Source organism: Protopterus annectens, chromosome 2.part0 (genome assembly GCF_019279795.1).
Source record: "Protopterus annectens isolate FY-2018-M chromosome 2.part0, PAN1.0, whole genome shotgun sequence".
NCBI classification, from domain to species: domain Eukaryota; kingdom Metazoa; phylum Chordata; order Ceratodontiformes; family Protopteridae; genus Protopterus; species Protopterus annectens.
This window is the reverse complement of record NC_056728.1, coordinates 707,810,717-707,831,084: the sequence shown is the minus strand read 5'-3', so window position 1 is coordinate 707,831,084 and position 20,368 is coordinate 707,810,717. Positions and strand designations below refer to the sequence as shown.

General features: G+C 40.1%; 1 protein-coding gene across 1 annotated transcript in view; it reads left to right on the top strand.

The window, feature by feature from the left end:
* ECPAS (Ecm29 proteasome adaptor and scaffold) overlaps positions 1-20,368 on the top strand; it is a 2,158,898-nt gene that overhangs the window by 1,053,056 nt on the left and 1,085,474 nt on the right. The window contains exons 22-23 of the mRNA XM_044061033.1: positions 13,981-14,153; positions 16,483-16,584. Coding sequence (XP_043916968.1) covers positions 13,981-14,153; positions 16,483-16,584 — 275 coding nt within the window. The remainder of the gene's footprint in view (positions 1-13,980; positions 14,154-16,482; positions 16,585-20,368) is intronic.

Genomic DNA, 20,368 nt, shown 5'->3' with positions numbered 1-20,368 from the left:
TGCACTGTCGAAGGCTAAGAATACTACATGGATGAGCCCCAATCATATCCCAGAATGCCTGCTAAATAGCCTGAGGCATGACCTTTGTGGACTTCTAGACTCACTATTTAATCATAATCTCCAGGTAGGCTTTGTGCCACGTAAATGGAGGACTGCAACAGTCATCTCTCTGCACAAGGGTGGTCCATCAATGGATCGTGGGACCTACAGACCAGTCTGACTTGTCTCGTATGCAAAGGCTTGGAAAGAATTGTCATGGATATGGATAATAATGACATAGGAAACCTTCAGACACTGGAGCAGGCCTAATATGGCTTTGTCAAAGGCAAATTATCCCTACTCAGCCTGGCAGGCTTCTTGATAAAGTCACCAAGGCAACAGATGAGGGCAAAAGAGTGCATGCTACCTACCTTGACCTGATGAGGGCATTTGATAAAATACCTCAGTTGGGCATTGGAACCACATTCAAAGAATTTGGCAGTAACCCATGTGATACATGGTGGATAGCCAACTTGTATGCTATGTGCTGGATAGCCAGCTGGCTCTCATGTAGGTCCGAGGAAGTTAGGATAGGAGAGACCACCTCCATATAGAGGGTGGTCACTAGAGGAGTCCCTCAGGGCTCTGTGCTAGGCATGCTCCTTTTTTGGCAGTTACTTCTTGGAAGTCAAAGCCAACTTCAAAGGTCTCTGGCTGACCAAGTTTGCAGATGACAGCAATCATAGAATCCTCCCAAGACATTGACAACCTACAGGAAATACTGACATAGATAGATGACTGGTGGCAAAGCCACAGCTTAAATCTCAGTGCCAAGAAATGCATAATGGTACCCTTTGGGAAGTTGGCAACCCTAGTAAGCTTCTTTATTGATAACATCCCCCTAAGAGTGGACCTAGTTGTCAGGGATTTAGGGATGTATATGGATAATAACCTGTCTTTAAACAAAGGAAATCATTTTGTTTTGTTTTGTTAACTTGCAAACAAGGGGATGAAACTAGGTCCAAAGAGGTTAACATTCCTCTGTATTCAGCCCTCATCAGACCCATCATCAGGTACAACACTCCCCTCAGTATACACCTGACCAGGCACATGGAGCAACTAGAACATCCACAGTGGTTTCTGTCAAAAAGAATACAGCGGTGTAAACAATGTGTGGTATTCAGATCACCTCAAAGCCCTGCTTCTGTACTCTGTTTACTAGGGATTGTTAAGAGCCCATCTGTGCCTGGCATACAAGGCATCCTTGGATACAACTCTGATGGGCCTTTTCACATCCACAAAACCAGTAGCATCAGAACTATTCGATCTAGCGACTTGAACTTTGCTTGTGGAATAAATAGGACATGCTGGAGGGACAGATATGTCTCTGAGAATTCCCCTGCTCTGGAACAGGCTTCCCATCCATGTGAAGCAGATTTCTTCCCTAATCCTATTCTAGTGTAACCTGGACTAGTGGATGGGAAATCGGAAATTCACCCCAAGTCTTACACCTACATATCTAATGGACAGAGGCAGCCTGTAAGTCATACCCTGGTTTACATATGTCCCATAAAATAACCTCTAAGGCTCAAAACACTTGTAGGATACATTTGGGATGCATAGCTAGGCTTATAAAGGAATCCATTGATCGTTATCCTAGTGTACACTTCTGAGTCTATAATGTTAAGCTTTTTTTTTGTATTCAAACAATGTCCATTTCAAAACTTGCCACATTCCTTCTGTTGTCTTTCCAATTAATGCATCACTCCATTTAGCTTTGCATAGTTATTCTTTTGCCTCTGTGTAGTCTGTTCTTAATCTTCTGTGCATTAGTTTAGATTTTAGCTTGGTAGAATTATCTAGCAGTAGTTTAACCTTTATAACCCCATAATCATTGCACATCAAAGGTGATAAAAATTGACATGAAGTAGCAATCATCTCCTTAGGAACACAAGCAGCATCAAGTATTTTCTTTTTCCTCACAGGTTTGTTTACAGTGTGCATCGGCTGTTATTCCTGAATCTATGTTGTAAATTATTTCCTTACCAATGTTGTGGAATGCAATGTTATTCTAGTCTGTTTTTAGTAAATTTTATTCAGCTGTTATGATTTTTCCATCTCATGTTTCATACAAGAAATGCATGAATTTCTCTAGGTCCACCAGCACTTGACTTTGGTAATCTATACACTCATACAATTGTAATATTTTTCTGAGGTTGTCTTTATTGTCATGATTACACAATCTAAATTTTTGGTGCTATCATCAAAGATGTAATAGTTGCAGGATCTGATGTAAATTTTCATTCGTTCCTGAAATGATGAGTTTGGATCTGATTCTCGGATCCGACTCAGCCATTACACAAGCTTATGGCATCCAACAAACTCTGGAGCTCTTTCCATACCTATGATGTTCTACCCCTAATGTCCCTCAGATCTCATTTGCCACTGTTGCTTCTAGACGTGGTCACCTCCAGCTCTCAGCCTAGTAATCAAAGATGAGTGAATTTTTCAAATCTTTATTCTTCATAGCTAATTTTTTGATAAGTTCTTTTCCTCTAAAAAGTTTATTCCTTTTCCTTCAGTGTTATTCCACTTGTATAAACATTACAGTGTAATCTTTACTACCATTGCTGGTAGGCCTTTCCTACCCTGCTCTCTTTTTCTTTCTGCAAATGTTTTGTAGTCCTCAGCTAGTACAATTGGTAGTTAACTTTTCCTTATTTCCTTTGCTACTAAAAAAAATCTGCTTACATTTCTTACTGGCTTTTTCTGGCTAGCTGTTGTAGGTTATAGATACATAAATCTCCATCATGTCTGAAAAAGGGTTTAAAAAATGTGAGAAATGTGAGCATGATGCCTATTTTGGATGCTCACACTCTGTATGCTTGTCGTTTAGGGTCTGATCATCTTGACCAAGCTTGTGACGGGTCATGGGATCAACCCCAGAGCTTTGGCTGATAGAAGAAATAAGTGAATTTTAAAGAGTTTGATACCAGCTCCCTTTTCTGAAGCCATTAAAACTAAGGACCCTTCAAAACGGTCCAGAACATTGGATTCCCTTACATCTACTTCCTCGGAACAGAGGAAAAAGAAGGAAATATTGGAACTGAAGGCATTTGGAATGCAACCATCTTTGGATCCGATCAGATATGTTTCAAGTCCTGCAACCTCCATCCTGATGAAACGTACTCCGGATCCAACATCCTTGAATCCTAATACCCTTGCCACGGACTGTCTGTTTGCCGAGTTTGGATCCTGTCCCTTCCAGGGTGCCCTCCCCATTTTTAGAGAGGCACTCAAAATCACCTTCAGTGTTATCCCCTTGTTCCTCCAGGAATCTCACAGAAGCAGATGTGGAAAGGATGAGGAGGAAATGCTTCATGGAGCAAATTCAGAAAGGACTTCTCATGGTTCTTACCCCTTCGAGTCAGAAATGCCATCCATTTACCACTCCACCACTAACCGCTCCTTGACTACTCCAACGTGTGGGTTTAGTGTCCATGGAACAAAGCATTCTGGGCCTTTCTGGGTTGGATCTGAAGAGAGCATTTGCTTTGGATCTAACTGTTACTCTTGAGTGCACTGGCAACGACATCTTCGGAGCTGGAGGACTCTTGGAGCTAAAGCTTCTAGGTCGGATCTGAGGGGATAGGATCGCCTCTGAGGTTTTTGGAGTCTTCTCTTCCTCTTGGAGCTTTGGTACTGGATAGCTCTGCTCTGACATCTGCCTCAGATGGATTACTCTTAGAGTGGAGGGAGGTGAAGAGCCCAAAGCTTGCTTTTTCAGCTCCATTGACTTCCTTCTCTCCTGAGCAGTCTACGTTTGAGGTTGTGAAGAGGATTTTCTCTGCTCAGACAGGTCAGACGGGTCCTTCCCCCTCAGATCCGCCTTCAACCTCCCAGATGACTTTACACCGTGATCCTCAACATTCTACTCCATGGGGACAGCCTGCCCAAAGTTTCCAGTCTACCCAGAAGAGTATTGTCATCTCTTCTAATACTTCTCCTGATCATCCCACCGAAGAAGTCCCTAGGATGAGGAAGTGCCAAAGAAGGCACTTGGACTCTCCTCAAGAATCTATCACTGAGGATAATGACCTTGATGAGGGAGAAAGGTCTCCCAAATTACCACCAAATGACATCTCATTTGGAGAATCTCTTGAGATCCATAAACAGAAGGCTGGTTGGTCTGCCCAAAACGCTACTCCTGAGGAGTCAGTATTTCTGGAGGCTTTTGGGAAGATCCCATCTACCTCCTGGGTTACTTCGCCTGCTGATGAACTTATTGATTTGGTTTCTAGGCAGGCATAGAAGGAACCTGATGCAATTGAGCCAATCCCCAAGAGACCAGACAGGATTCTGACTCCACTGGTAGGAAGAGACTATTTGAGTAAAGGGGTATCAGTTGATGCAATGGTCGTGAAGGCAGCTACAAAGAAGGAACTCGCAGAACAGAGTTCCACTGTCCATCCCCCTAATAGAGAATCTAGGGCACTGGACAGATTTGAGAAGTGATTTAATTCTTCAGCGACTTTTACTCACAGATCGTTGAACTACTTGACACATTTTACAAGACTTCAAAGAGATTTGCTTAAAGAACTATTGACATTTCTTTCTTGTACTGTGACTGCTGAGGCTCAACCTTCAGTAGTTTCTCAGTTGGCTACCCTTCAAGCTGTGTTCAGTTCATTAGCCCATGAGGCTTATCTCACACACTGCAGAAGGTGCCTCAAAGGCCAATGGCTGCGCCTGTGTGTTTTTTGCAGATCCCATCAAGTCATCATTCGTCAGTGCTTCTTTTGATGGCTCTTTATTTAGGCTTACTGTAAAAGATACCCATTCCAATTGTGAAAAAGACAGAAAGACCCTCTCTGCAGTGGGCATGCATTTTTCGACTTCTCAAAGGACCTTTTCCAGGAATTAATGGGAAGGTTGAAAGACGTGGTTCAGGAAGTCTGAGACGTTTCCAAGGCACACATGGAGGTAGTTCCCCCAGAGGTGGGGGGGGGAGTAATAATGGTAGAAGACGCTGATCTGATGAAGTTTTAAGAATAATATCTTAATGTTTTTGTGTTGTTAGAAGTTTTAACTTTGGTGCGAGTTATTTTGTCCTTTCAGAGTCTCTGCAGGCCTTGCATGTGGTTTTTTCTTTAGTTTAGTTTGTGTTGTGGATTTATCTGAATGGTTGAAGATGCCCTCTTGGCAGAGGAGGCCTGCAAAACCGAGGGTCTAGAGATTCCTTTTCCAACAGACCTTTTCAGCTCTTCTGAAGAGAGACCCAATTGCCTTCCTCTGGAAGCAGTCAGGGGGTCACTTATCTCTGCAGCTGGAAGCTTGCTTAACTCATTCCACACCAATGGAGCTCAAGAAGTTTGCACTGTAACTTCCAATGGGCAGAGTTAAGCCTTTTGACAGAATCATATTATGTCCTCACATTTCAAACAAATGTTCATATCTCTGGAACCATAGGGGTTATGAAAAACAGTATAAATGGCAAACTCTTCAGCACAAACCATTTTTATAGTGGTAGTATTCTTTAGGTTCTAGGTCTTAAACCAAATTTTATAAGTCACAGTAAACACAGTAACTATTACATTTGTAAAATTTTGTAAACTTACAATATCTTAGCAACTTCTCAAGTTACATACACACAGCCAGAAGCATTTTATCCATCTAGCTGAGAGCTTTCATATGAGGTTAAGGAGTTCTGTCTGTGTTGCTTGGTTGTTGAGATATTTAGGAAAATGTGAAAATGATATCTATATAAATTAATATCATAAAATAGCAGTTAATCTTTATTTACTGCACTAGACAGAGGTCAAATATTAATGCAGTTGAGTTTTGAGTTTGCCATTGTATAAGCTTTAAGATGAAATCTTTTAAAACCTTGTACGCAGCATGGTTTTGGAAGTATTGCTGCAAATGTGAACAAGCAATATTTAATGCCTAGAGGTCGTCAGTAAGAGTTAACTGCAGATGCATCTGGAGGTGTCACTTGGATGTAATGAGTTAAACATAACAAAGACACTTGGGTGCAGAGAATTATATTATTCCCTTTTCCCTACCACCTACTTTGTTCAGAAAAATCCCCGATGTTCCACCCAATCAGAGGGAAGGAGCAGTACTAGAAATTCAAAAGCTGTAGAAAAAGTCATCCAAGAGGTCCAACCAGACCAAACAGAGTCCGGAACTTACTCAAGATTCTTTTTAGTGCCAAAGATGACATGGGACTGAAGACCAGTTTTAGATCTCAGTGTACTGAACAAATCAGTTTGACAAACCAAATTCCAGATTATTACTGTTCAGTCCATTCTGCCCTTTCTGAGCAAGGACACTGGAAGTCATAGGAGCAGTATTCAAAACAGTATATATGGTAGCATCTCTTCCCCTCTCAGGAGTACAGACAATAGGATAGCAGGTTAGGAAAACAATTTGCAGTACCAGAATTTCAGCCAAATTGATTCTGCAAGCTCTGGGATCAATGCCAATGGCAATAGTTTGTTCCTTTAACAAGATACTACATAAGGATTGTACAGTGGATGCTAGCAACTCCACGATCAATTCTTTTTCAGCCAAAGTCAGTGAAGATAAGAGTAACTCAGGTATGCAGACAGTATCTTTCCTGGTGGATGCAGTCACAACTGTTGCCAGGTAGTCCTTTCATTCTTCTTCAGCCCAAAGTTATAGTGACCATGGACACTTCCCAGATTGGGTGGAGTGGGAGAGATTTTCTGGGGAAAAGAGTTCAATGCATTTGGTCCCCCAAAGAGGCCAACTTGCATATCAGTGTTCTGGAAATGAGAGTGGTGCTTTTCATGTTGGAAGCATTCTAAGACTCTCTCCCTCTTGGGACAGTTGCACTCCAAATGGACAACATGTCAATAGTTTGCTCCATCAACAAACAGGGGGTACCAGATCTCATCCTCTTTGTCGAGAAGCCCTCAGAGTGTGGCAATGGGTGATTTCTTCCAACTGTTTTCTAATGGCGACGCATTCTGGGGAAGTCCAACATAATAGTGTTCAAATTGTGCAGGTCCATTTTACTGCCTCATGAGTGTTCTCTCAACAACAAGATGGCAGAAATGATTTTCAGTCGGTGGGGCCAGCCTTGCTGCGATCTTTTTGCATCTCCCCTGAATAATAAGTGCAGCAGCTTCTTTGTCCTGATCCCTCTCACTGGGAGAGTCATCAAGGGATACTGTGCTCCATGATTACCCCCCTCCTGGTCTTCTTTATGCGTATCCTCCAATTCCCCAAATTGTTAAAGAAAGCAGCCAGGTTGAAGAGTAAAAGTCATCCTCATTGCACCTTCATGGCTTTGACAGGTTTGGTTCCCCTTCTTTTGGCATCATCTACTGTACCCCCCTTGGATTTGGCATCCAACTCCAGACCTACTGTCTCACCTGACGGGTATGGGTAAACTGGATATCTTAAACTTCAAACTAACAACATGGTTTCTCCAATTCCCTTAATAGCCAGTCAACCAATGCTCTCTTCCCCTGTCTGTTCCATACTTTTATCTTCCCATAAACCTTCTGCAAGGAACTTCTACAGGAGTAAATGGAGAAGGTTCTTTTTTGGGCAGAGCAGAATCAGATAGACCCCTTCTCAGCTCCAATTCATTCTTTGTTTAATGAGGGTGCCAGTTCATCAACTATTAAAGTTCAGTTCACAGCAATCTCTAATTTTAATGTGGGGTTTCAAAATTCGTCCCTGGCTTCCTCTAAACTATGCAAATCCTTTTTGAAAGGTACTCTTCTGCTAAGACCCCCATATAAAGACCCCATACCACCATAGGATTTAAATTTGGTACTGCAGGCCTTGATACATTCTCCCTTATCTAACATTTTTGACCTGGGAAACTTGTCTTTTTAGCTGCAATGACATCTGATAGAATTTCAGAACTTCAAGCATTATCTTCAAAGCCTCCATACTTGATTTTTCATAAAGATAGGGTCACCTTTTGTACCAGTGCTTCCTTCCTACATAAGGTGGTGTCAGAATCCAACATTAACCAAGCCATTAACCTGTCAGTATTCTTAACAAACTTTACAAATAAAGGAGAATATGTGCTGCATTTACTGGATGTTCGTAGACAATTAAATTTCTACCTGCACAGAACAAAAGAGGTTAGAAAGACAGAACAGTTATTTGTTTTCTTTGCACATAAAAAGTTGGGCGAATCAGTCACAAAGGAACTCTAGTCAGATGGTTGATAGATTCAATTTGTTATAGACAAATGAAATGCAATCTCCCCTTACCAAAACCACTAAAGACTCATTCAACCATATCTATGGCAACGTCTACCGTATTCCAGTCTAGAGCCTCTATGAACAATATATGTGCGGCTGCAACTTGGTCAAATCCTCCTACCTTTGTCACTCATTACAAACTAGATCTGGTCTCATGGGGAAGGGCAGCCTTTACTCATCCGTACCTAGGAATATCCTTCCTTAGAGTCCACCTGGAAATTTAGATAGCTGGGGACTCTGTTCCATCAGTTGAGGAATGAAAATGGACAACAACAGATAAAGAAGTTATGTACTTAACATAACCTTCCATGTATGTTGTCTATTTTCATTCTTCCTCAACTCCACACGCTCCATCCCCCTCAGTTTCTCATTAACTGACTTCTGGAGGAATGAGACAGTTCAAGGATATTTATGTTCCTTTCGTTGAACTCCAGTTATGGCAATTCCTTTATAGTTTCTCTCTCAAGCTGTAAATAGGATCTGAGGGACATTGGGAGTAGTGCATTATGGATAGGGAAGGAGCTTGAGAGTTTGTTGGAGGCCATGAGCTACTGTAACATCCGAGTTGGATCCAAGTATCTGATCCGAACCCATCAGTTGAGGAAGAATGAAAATGGACAACACAGATTGAATGTTATGGAAAGTACATAACTTCTTTCTTAATAACAGTCTTTAATATTTTTCATAAGATATCTATCTGCTTTTTGTTAGAACGTGGAAAAAGCATGCCCTGACAGAACTGATTTCCAGTCATTTTTCTATGTTTTACAAATAATAACAATATCAACTATATGTGAACACACCAAATTTTCCAATAAAAATATTGCTAATGCTGTTAACTTTAACAACCAGCACAGATAAATCATCTTTTGCTATATATGAACTGTTAAGTTTCTGACCTGGCAAAAATCCAATGTTAGTCAAATATTGTAGTACATCAGCTGCAAAAATTCTCTTCCTTTGTCTGGACAAGTGGACTGTAGCCGATCTGAGTATGAGTGACCAAAATTAGGCTCAAGTGTTCTATACATTTCCACTTTTTAAAATGGACCATTTTTCATGTTGGTATTTAACCCAGTAATCTGAATTTGCCTTTGAATTACGATTTGTGAAAAGTATGGTCTAACACCTGTACAAGCTATGTTATCTAAGAGGGCTGTAGTTTCCCTACTAATAGCAGGTCTTTGAAGATGAGTGAGATCATTTAACTAATATGAATAAAAACAGCTTCAAACTTCCTTACATTAGGGTATCCTAAGTCACTACTCACATCTTATACTTTTGGTCCTGGCAAGCATAGTTTGATGTTCATTATGTTCTCTGCACATTTAAATTTCACTTTCTCTAATAGGTGAATCAACAGTTACTAGTAGAAAATTTCTACCCAGATCTGAAGAAACACCCACTTCTAATTCAGTAATGTCTGCTCCATTAATTGTTACAAAATAATGATCTTCATCACCCTTAGTCTTATTAATCCCACTGTTTTTACCACATACTTTATTTTCAAGCATACAGTTTTCATAGAGCTCTTTGCACTTCCATAACCTGAGCTATGTTGTCAACCTTTGCAAATCTCTCCTTTTTTCAGTAATATTCTTAAGTCCTTTGAAGTTTAGTTTCTATTTCTTTTAACATGCCCCTTGTCTCTTTTTTCTACTTCATTTTCTGTTGGAAAACTATATAATTTTGTATAGACTGAATATTTTATGATTGAACAGTGTCATCATTCCCTATAATCTGGGTATTACATAAAGCAGATTCATTTTTAGTAGATATTCTGTTTGCATTATAGGCTTTGATCAATTTATTTTCTTTTTCTAGTTATTTGTTTCGACCTTCTCCCCTTCTTTCTTTTTTATTTTCTTCTACTTGCTCTAAATCCTCTAATTGCCCTGTAACTGTAAATTAAATTTCAAAGTTGTCATCTGTAGTATCATGTTTAATAGGAGTTCAGTGATGTTTACTAGCAAAGGTGACTTCTTTTTATAAATGGTGTTCTGTTTGCACTTTACCTAATGTTTATCTCATCAGCCCAGCCATTAATGTATGTAATAGTTTTCCATGCTGTCCCAGTTGTGCAAGTACGATCAACTTCAATCAGTAAGTCTGAATTTACTGACAGTCATAGTAAGCAAGTCATCCATATTGTGCGTGTGTGTGTGTGTGTATATATATATATATATATATATATATATATATATATATATATATATATATACAGACATACATTTCTATGTATGTCCGTGTGCATTTATACATTTCTGACCTTAAAACCTTAAGGTTTCAACAACTGTATTTATGTCTTGATTGCTTTAACTTAACATTAGTTGGAATTCTTACCAGAAAACTAATCGTTATTTGTTCCCTTTGCTAAGGGCCTCATGGCTGTCCACTCTAAAGCCTATTGATATTTAGCTAGCTGGTTACATAACCTCAAGTTATTTGTTGGATAGCAAATCATTATATGCTTCTTTTATCATTACCAAGATATGTTTAATACATTGATCTGGACTTCGCACACATAATGTTGTGAGATGATATAGTTTTGACATTGCTTTCAAAGCTAAGCTGGGTTTTGCTAACAAGTTATTACTGGACTTTTGATAACTATTTGCCTTATCTGCCTGAGCCTGACAGGCTTGCAGTGGTGAAGACTCTTCAGATTACAGTCCTTATAAAATAGTTGAAATATCCTGACTGAAATCACTGTTGTAGTATTTCTGACATATGGCTTTGTCAGTGCAGATGTTTGGCTGGGCACCAAATCTTTACCTTCTCTAGGTCATACATCTGACGCATGACCTCAGCTCGTAAGTGTAGGAGTATATAGAAGTACGTATGAACATTGATCCTCAGAATATCTTGCTGCCAGCCCAAACACAGGTCTTGCATCTGTTAGACTGATTGCTGTTTGGTCATTGGTATCATTGTTTCACTCTGTTTTCTTAGATAAGTGCCCTGTTGGGGAACTTTTCTTTGCCTTTTTTGCTTACGTTGTTTTTGTTCAAATTTGTTAGATGTTAGCTAGGAGGGGTTATGTATGAGTGCAGTAGGCAGATTCCATACAGGGACTTGGACACTAAGCGTCTTTTCTCTCTAGACCCAGAACATGATCAGAAATCCTGCTGTATTTGTCAATTGTTCATCCTGAAAACCCTTGGGTCAAGACTTTCCTCTCTCAACACCTTTCTGGAAACTTAGCATCTTAAATGCCTGACACAGTCCAAGATGGTTAAATCTGCATCCTGGATGTTCCTCTTCCATGTAAGAAGATGATTGAGGCTCAGAATGGGTACCCAGTCCCAACATTTCAGAATGTGACGTACTCGCTGAGGTTGTAGAACTCATAGTACGTCACTTTATCTCTCAGTTGCCCACTACAGATACTCCATCAGAGGCTAGTATGGCCCCCCATTGTCCATTCTCAGTATTCTGCAAGCTGCTGGCTTGGAGATAGTCTTATGATCCATGCTTGTCTGTCTGTCTCTATACCGTATGATTATGAGCTGAGGTCTTGCATCAGACATACAACCTTGGGAAGGTAAAGCTTTGGTATCCTGGCTGGATGTCAGCGATGACAACCCATATGTCAGGAATACTACAACAGTGATCAGCAAGTTCTTACCCAACTGGACTTTGTCGATACATGTCATAACCCAGATCTTCATGAGTTAGGATTATAAGGTCTGACTTTCTCTCCATCACACAAATGGGATTTTTGTACTTTACTTTTTGGTAGGAGCCCTTTCTTCCTTTGCTCTGATGGCCTTTAGGCAATCACAGACTGAACGGGTTGGTTTTGTGCTTCTATATTTGATAGACTTTTAATACCTGCACTGAAAGTCTAGACAACAGAAAGCATCAGTGAAATGAACAATGAGAAAAGACTTAGAAATTGCCATTCCATATCTTGGTGGAGAGAGTGCATTGTTCGAGACCTTTCTGACTTCAGTCCATGAAGATCTAGGTTAATGGTAGGTAACTGCATAACTAAATCTTTCTTTCTGAAGTCATCTCAGAGTTTACTCTGAATTAATCTGTTCATTTTTCAATGTATTTAATAGACATAGCTGCTCCTGGAGAATAATTTTGAACAATTTAGGTGTTAAAAGATCTTTAACCTGATATGTTAATAGAACTACAAGTTTCATAAAATCTGAGCAACTGTTTCCTGTGCCAAAGGCAGGCAAGGAGAACTTAGGCTGCCGTATTTTAGCTAACACCATCAAGTTATTTTACTGCATGAAAGGGAAATCAGAAATCATTACCAGGTTCTGTTAAGGTCCAGTCTTTTATAGTAGTAGCTGCTTTTGGGGCCACCTTGAAACTTGTTTCTGTGTGGGTCTGGTTACCATGCTTCAGGCAAGTTTTATTGCTTGAATGTGCAATTTAGGACTAAGCTGGGAATTGCAAAAGCAGTTATTAATTGCCTTATTTTTGAAAGCCATTTTGTCGTGATTTGAGTAAATGCTGTTTAGTATTCTTTCATTGAATGAAGACCCTTCTGATTTATATTTTTTGGAGGATAGATAGCTATATAGGTGCTTAACATAATTCAGATCTTTTTGGAATAAAATCAAAAGGGTCTGAGCTCTTGCCTTACTCCCTTCATGGTATTTTTCTTATCCTTGGCAAAGGACTACAAGTGTAGGGCCATGCCCTCCTTTAATGAACATTGCTTTGTTTGTAGCTGTTCATGAAAAGAACAGAAATAATGAGCATCTTTGCCCAAAACACCCTTTGTTGGATGGAAATTGTATTTACTTGAAGATTCCTCTATTGTTAGCTCACAAAAAGTACACTAGGTGCCTATAGAACCAGTTTTCATACCTTCTTTTCCCTTTTTGACTTCTAGGTGTTCACTTTCATATTTTCAGTTATTTCATTTTTGCTAGTAAAACAAGTTCATCTCTAGTGACTTTGTGTACATCTGTAATAGAAGTGATGATGACACTGGTGTTTCTGAACCATAACCACAACTACTTTCAGATTGTTGCTATAATTGATACTAATGTAAGCTATGTTTATATGGGATATATTTCCATGGATTTATTCCTGATACCATGTAAACTATTTGTATCATATCATTTTATTTGTAGCTCTGTTCCTGTCAACCACCAAATGGCAAACAGTGCCCAGTTCTTCCCTTAACCAGGCAAGGAAAACCCCCAGCCATCAGACAGCCAGCCATGAGGGGAGTTTCATGCTGTGGCTGTAACTCTGACCCTGGTGGCGGATATAGGCACCCGAGTCACCATGGATGTTTTCTGTATTTCAACCCCTACTGGCATATGCATGCTTCCCCACTACATGAGAGCTAATGTCACCATCTTGGATTTGGGAAGCCACTGTCCCCCTAGTGCTGTATTCAGTGGGATTCATGCTCTCTCTTGCATATGATCAACCAGCCAACCAAAATCACCATCTTTCTGACCACAGGATGAGTATGCCAGTGTAGGCCACTCAGTCCTACCCTTCCCTGATCTTCTAGTGCCCAAGCCACTTACTGAGCTTGGTCATCTTGGTCATAATCATGCCTTTATCCCTCTGTGCCACAGAGTTGAGTATCGTATACATTTTTAGCAGAATGATTTTATAGTGTTTGAATGCTCTGCTCAGTCCATACTCCAACTAGTATAGAAGATTGCACACAGATCCTAATATATTTACTGATTTTAGGTAATCAATCAGAAATAACTATCTTTTTTATTTAAATTCTTATATTTGTTTTTTTTCCTTCATGCAGGTTCATTTTTGGACAATCCCTCTCCACTTTTATCAGTGGCTGCATGCACTGCTCTTGGTGAAATTGGCCGACGTGGAGTACTGCCCATTCCTGATGATGGCCCAGGCTTTACAAAACAGCATCTTGTTGAGAACTTGTTGGCCAGAATAACATCTGGCAAAGAAACCAACAAGGTAAGATTGTTTAGTCTTGTTACCTGGCTCTTATATTTTTGTTTTGTCTCAGTTGCTTAGAGCTTGTCTTTTTTTTCTTGATTGCTGACAGTTTTATGGTTTTAAAGAGGTGATGTGAGATTTCAAACAATGAAGATCTTTTTAGTGATTGTGAAATAAATGCAGTGCCATGCTTTTATATACAAGTAAGATGTACAACCTCTGCAGAAGTATTTTAGGTGTATGGCTATTTGTAGCCAACACATCTGTCATAGTGCATTCTTTTTAATAATGATGCTAGAAGGACTTCACTGTTTCTCTACCTGAATGAAATCCTTCTGGGAACTTCCCTTTTTGTCTTACTGATCTTTTCACTGAAGGTAACATGTTCCATCCATGAAAGCCATGTGCTCCATATTTTCATTAAATGTTTTCTGTGTGAGAGAGAGAGAGAGAGAGAAGAGAATTCATTTTGTTGATAGTGTAGTTTTTGCTCACTTTACTTATGCAAGTCGTTGTGAGTGTTATAGCAGACTATACTTGATGGATCAAACTTTCATTTCCACAGAGAGCCCATTCAAGATATCTGCCTAAGCCAAAATCTCTGGACAGGGCCTGCAGAAATTTGAATAAAAGTAGTGTTCCCGGGGACTAAAACAACCCAGAAAGAAAGTTGGGTGAGCAAAAACAGGTGTGGTAAAATCCTATATTGGAAGATGAGAGCATTTTCATTCTGATTTAACTGTGTAAAATGAAAAGGTATATTATTAAGTGACTGGAGGCAAAGTTCTACACAAATACAGATTGAATCCTGGAGATGGGTTCTCAGTGTAGAATGACAGACAGTTTTATGTTTTCTAAAATTTTAATTATGACAGAAACTAAAACAAAGAACTGCACAGTCTTATTATCTTAGCAATATTATTATTAAATAAAAAAAGTTCTAAATCATAACTTTGTAAACGTTTGTTAATTTGTAGATCTTCCATATCAGAATCTTACCAGAGTTATTTGAATCAGACTAGTCATCAGGATCTGTCTGAAATAGATAAGCTATTAGTATTGATATCTGCTAAAAATAAATCCCTGTTTTGGAAAATATTTAAATGGGCATGTTTATGTTTTGCCTGTTATACTCCTGGTAAGATTGGGAAAGTAATTAATAAGACTGTGTACTGTTTGACAAGAGAGGGAGGTTGTCATCAGACAAAATCAACGAGTTTGGGTGGAGCGGGTAGGTCATAAACCACTAACCTATATGGAAGCATAGACGATCTGATCTTTAGGACATCCTCATGATCAAAGACCAGCCCCAGTGATAATGGAGCAAGTCTGAGGGGGTTGGAGGGTAGTGGGTAGATCAGGCGTAAACATTAAGTATAGGGGGCTGGGCCAGTTAACATGAGGTTCGGGGAGCTAAGAAAACCCATTTCAGTTATTTGCTCAAGCTATTAGGTCAGATACATCTCAGTTGTTTAGGCTCTTGATATTATTTAACAGAACATCTCTCTTTTTTGTTAAAATAACTTTGTTAACCTCTTTTGCTATCTGTTAGCAGTTGCCAGAAAGGCAAAAAAGCAGAAATTGGAAAAAGGCTATTGCTCTTCCTTTTTTTCTAATTTGTGACTGCAACCATGTCTGAGGAAATATGATTTGAATGAGGACTACGTCAGTAACTTACAGGTTTTGACCAAAATTGGGATTATTAAGCTTGGCTACATTATAGATCATGTTCATATTTAATGAAATATCATTAATTTTTAAAAGTGAAATGACACACCTTGCAAGTAGTCTAAATGGTTAGTTGGGTATTTTTTTATTTTCTTCTTAATTATAGTTGAGTGTGTGTATATTAATTGCATATTATGATTACTACCTTTATGGCCATTTCAAGCCTAGCCAATTCCCCCCAAAGGTGAGAATCAAATCTTGTACCTTGTTTATATGAGGTAAACACCTTAACTATTATGTCAGTTCCTCTAGAAGGATGACATTCCGATACTGAAACATAACTATGTGCATGAAAATGTCTGTGCGGTTCTTATGACAAATTGTTCATAGGAAAGTATTTATCTGTTTAGCAGGCTTTTTAAATAAGTTTATACCTCAAATACATTCATTGCCTGAGGTAGACTATTGAGCTCAAGGGGCCATTTTCAGGCTTTGCACATGCAAATAAAAGGAAAGTCAAATTTACTGCTAACAGAGATGAGTAAGCAAAAAAAAAACGCTGACAGAATAACATAAGGATGCAGTCCCCAGAGATTATAAAGTTTTTTCAGTTGAAATTTTTTTTGAAATCTTAAAATGGTTATGAAAGATCTGTTTAACAGTTCTTTTTTATTTATAGATGAAAGAAAGAGCAATAAACACACTGGGTTATCTGCCTGTTGGAGATGGAGAATTTTCCTACCAGAAGAAACTGCTGCAAGGACTTATGGATTCTGTTGAGGTACAGTATGATTTATTTCCATAAAGTGGTCTTACATGTATATGGTATAGACAGACATGGCAACAAGTTTTTTGGTACTTACGTATTATCGCAACCACATTTTTAAGCAGGCATAATTGTGACTTGTCGAGAAACAACTGCCAGCATGTACTACTGAAAAGGATTGTTTTAATTCCTAACCACTGTTGTATCACATTGGGTAGGCAGCAGGAACAGGAAGAACGGCAAAATTACTCTTCCCATTTACTGTGCATTACAAATAAGCGAGTGTTAAAATTTGTGTTTTTCAGCCAAACATTCTTCTGGAAAATCCAAAAAGTCACGGCCACTGTAAAAAATATATTAACAGACTGTGTGAAGCTCATTCTGACAGCATATGACAATAGAAAAAAAAAGTTTATTTGATTGTCATGCCAAGACAGAAACCACTATGGGAAATATAAGATTGTTTAGTGGATGTGCGCGCACACAAACAAAAATGGTTAATCTCACCACTGATGTTGTCTGCCTAACCAACAGTAAACAGCAAAAATATTAAAATGATAATGAAAATAATAGTAATAAGAATCGTCCACATTTACAAGTAAGAGAGGATGCAATTCCGTTTGTAAACCAGCTTGATGGAGGGGAAGTGGGAAAGAATGTGATCGGCCAAGATGGTAATCTGAAACCTAGGCAGCGTAAGCCATCAATGACAAAGTTTGAAAATACCACAGTTATAAGTGCGGATGTGTAATGTTATGGCATGTGTGTGCGTTAATTACAATAATGAGTTTCAGCAGGAGAAGGGCTCGTAAATCAGACGCTTGTTATGTCAGGAAAGTGGTTGCGATAATACGTAAGTACCGTTTTTTTTTTTTTTTTTTAATTTTCTGCAGAACCAGTTGCTTATGAGTTATTGCCAGGGTTTTGACTTTGTTATAAAAATTAACAATGAAATCTCAGTACTGTCTGTCATATTTAAGAACTGTAAAAACATTTAACCGTATTTATCAAAATGTGTTACATTGATAAAAGGATACTACCATAACTCGGAGCTGAAAAATACTTGCAGATTAAATAACAAAACAGAAGGTAAAGTATTGAGCAAGCATGGTAATGCACTCACGGATATGGTTTAATGGAGGATTTAGCCACTTTTCATGTCATTTGGCTACACCTTCTGACAAAACCACATACCTTGTGAACAAATTCCCTATAGATGCACCATGTTGTGCTTTGTTACTGTTTGCTGAAAATTTGATACTACAGCGATACTGTCCATGTCCATCACACAATTTATTTAAAATGGCATCCATCCAAAAGGGAAAGCTTACCAAGTTAAGCATCTAGGCCAAGACATTTACCCTAAGTGATGAAATAATCTGTTGCCAGTCTGTTCTTTCCATTTTATTTTTTTTAATGTTTAAATGGGCCCATTGACATAGTAAGGTTAGAGCAAGATTTGCCAGGTAAAAATAATCCTGAGACCAGTCTGGGGTGGCAGACAGAGTTGTGACGCACTGCAAAGATGTTCAGTAGAACACTGCACAGTGTAGCTCTACCAGTAAGTTGACGTAAAGCTGCAGTGGTCATTTTTCATATATAAAAAGAGAAATTTTTCACCAGTTCTGGAATGTACATATTCGCATGACATTGGGGGTGGGCATTAAAGTAATTGAGATTTTTAATCCCCAGTACCTGCCTGATCGCTCATCTGCCTTCACTCAGTCAGCCCATTCGTTCCACATAGATGAGTGCCAGGCATTCCTAGGTTAGGCAAGAGCTCCTGGGTTTATTCCCAGGAAATCCAATTGGTTCATCTGTCCCATGGTGAGAGCTGGGTAGCAGGGAATAGACCAGCTTACTGACCTGTGAGGTAGTCTTACACTCTCCCTGGTGGAGTAGCCCCCCATGGCTGTTTCAAGCTACATTGCCCTCTGAAAGGAAGAGTTGCCTTCACACTCTGCATTCCTGTTGTTTTAACATAACAAATGTGCTCAGTACTGCATGCTTGCTAGGCAAAAGCTCCTTAACGTGTAATATCTAGTTTTTCTACTAGTTCATACTCATGTGGCTAGCCAGACCTGTCTTCCTCCCCTCAAGATGGGCAATCCAGAAACATCCACTCGCTTCCATCCCCTCCCCTGCCAGTTCTTACAAGCACCTGAATGCTATTCATACTTGGCCACCTGTACCCTAGTCAGGGCTTCATCTCTGTACATCACAGAGCTGACTAAAGTGACAGAGGTTTGAGAGAAAGATTGGTGTTCCTTACTGAAAGCTGTCTACAAACCTGAAATGTGCATGATTTTCTAGTACAGCCTTGTCATACTATCCTGATTGATATAACTCTGTAACTGGGTCCTGTCTGAAAATAAAAGGCTTCCTGGTAAATATGGTATGTTTGGATCTTTGCAAAAAGTACAACATGCCTCCCCCCAACCAAAAAAATTTCAGAGTAAGTATAAGTAATTGAAGGTGGGCAGGAAATGGTCCAGATAAGCTCAGACCTTATTGAAGTGGAGGGAGTGGAGAGTTAAAGTGAAGGGTACCCTATTAGTGGAGAATGGGGATGATCACTGTTGTGCTACAGTGTTTTTGATGGTCCGACACTATTTGATGCATTAATTAGGTTATTAAGAATAGTTTAATTCTGTTGGCTAATAAAAAAGCAATTAATAGAAAATGGAAATCAAAATCTAAACCAGCTGTATTTGAAGCATTGAATATTGTAAAAGAGAAAAAAAATCTGGAAATGGAATCTTTAGAAAAGGGAAGGAGCAAATTACTTAGAAGTAAATGATATTTTGTGAACAATATATGTAAAATAATGATCTGAAGTAATTAACTTCGTTTGTGCAGCAACCTTTGGGGAATCGGATCCGACAGTTTTCAACAGCTTTCGATCCGAGCTCCAAGCTCCTCCCCCTACCCATAATCTCGGATCCGGTCCCCGTGCTTTGCACCGGGTCCTGAGGAGGAGGAGACCCGATCTCCTTCGAGGTCATCGAGGCGACACTCCCGCCCCACCTCGGTGGCCTCGTCGAGATCTACGAGAAGTACAGATGCAGATTTGCACCGGATGATGAGAAGATTCCTCCAGGCCCAACTGCAGATGGGAGTGCTCCTGCTCGACCCCCTTCTTTGCCCCGATAGCTCCTTCTCCATCCCATTTCCCGGGTTCGGAGTCTTCGGAGCCGGGCAGCCTTGGAGCCGGGGGTGTGTCGGTGCCAATAGTCTCAGGTATTTCGCCCCCCAACACTTCCCTCGAGTCTGTCGGGTTCATTTTCTTCGGATCCGAGCTCTCTGAGCCGAGGGCTGAGCTTCAGATCCGGCAGTATCGGTATGCCTTCGGCTCCGTCCGGGTCGGAGCATGCTGGTCCGTCTGATCTGATCACTTCGGCGCCGGCCCCTATCCGTCTGTCAGATCCGAGGGAGAGTCTGCTTTCAGATCCCAGAGAGAGCAGCTCTCACTCGGCATTCGATGTGGTGGAGAGGGTTCTGACGAGGGATTCCAGGCCCCCGACCCTTGCCACGGCTCCACCCTGCACTCCTTCTCAGTTGGGCCTGGCTTCCATCACCCGGCCCCAGGGACAGCCTGCTTTGACGTCCCAGGTAGTTCCATTGGAACAAGATGCTGGTGAGACCTCCTCGGACAGCCCCCCCCCCCCCCGAGGAGGTCCCTCACAAGCGAAGGTGCAAGAAGAGGCACCTGGACTCCCCCGAGTCCTTGACTGAGGACACGGATTTGGAGGAAGGGGAAGGCTCCCCAAGATCACCCCCTGAAGATATCTCATTTGGT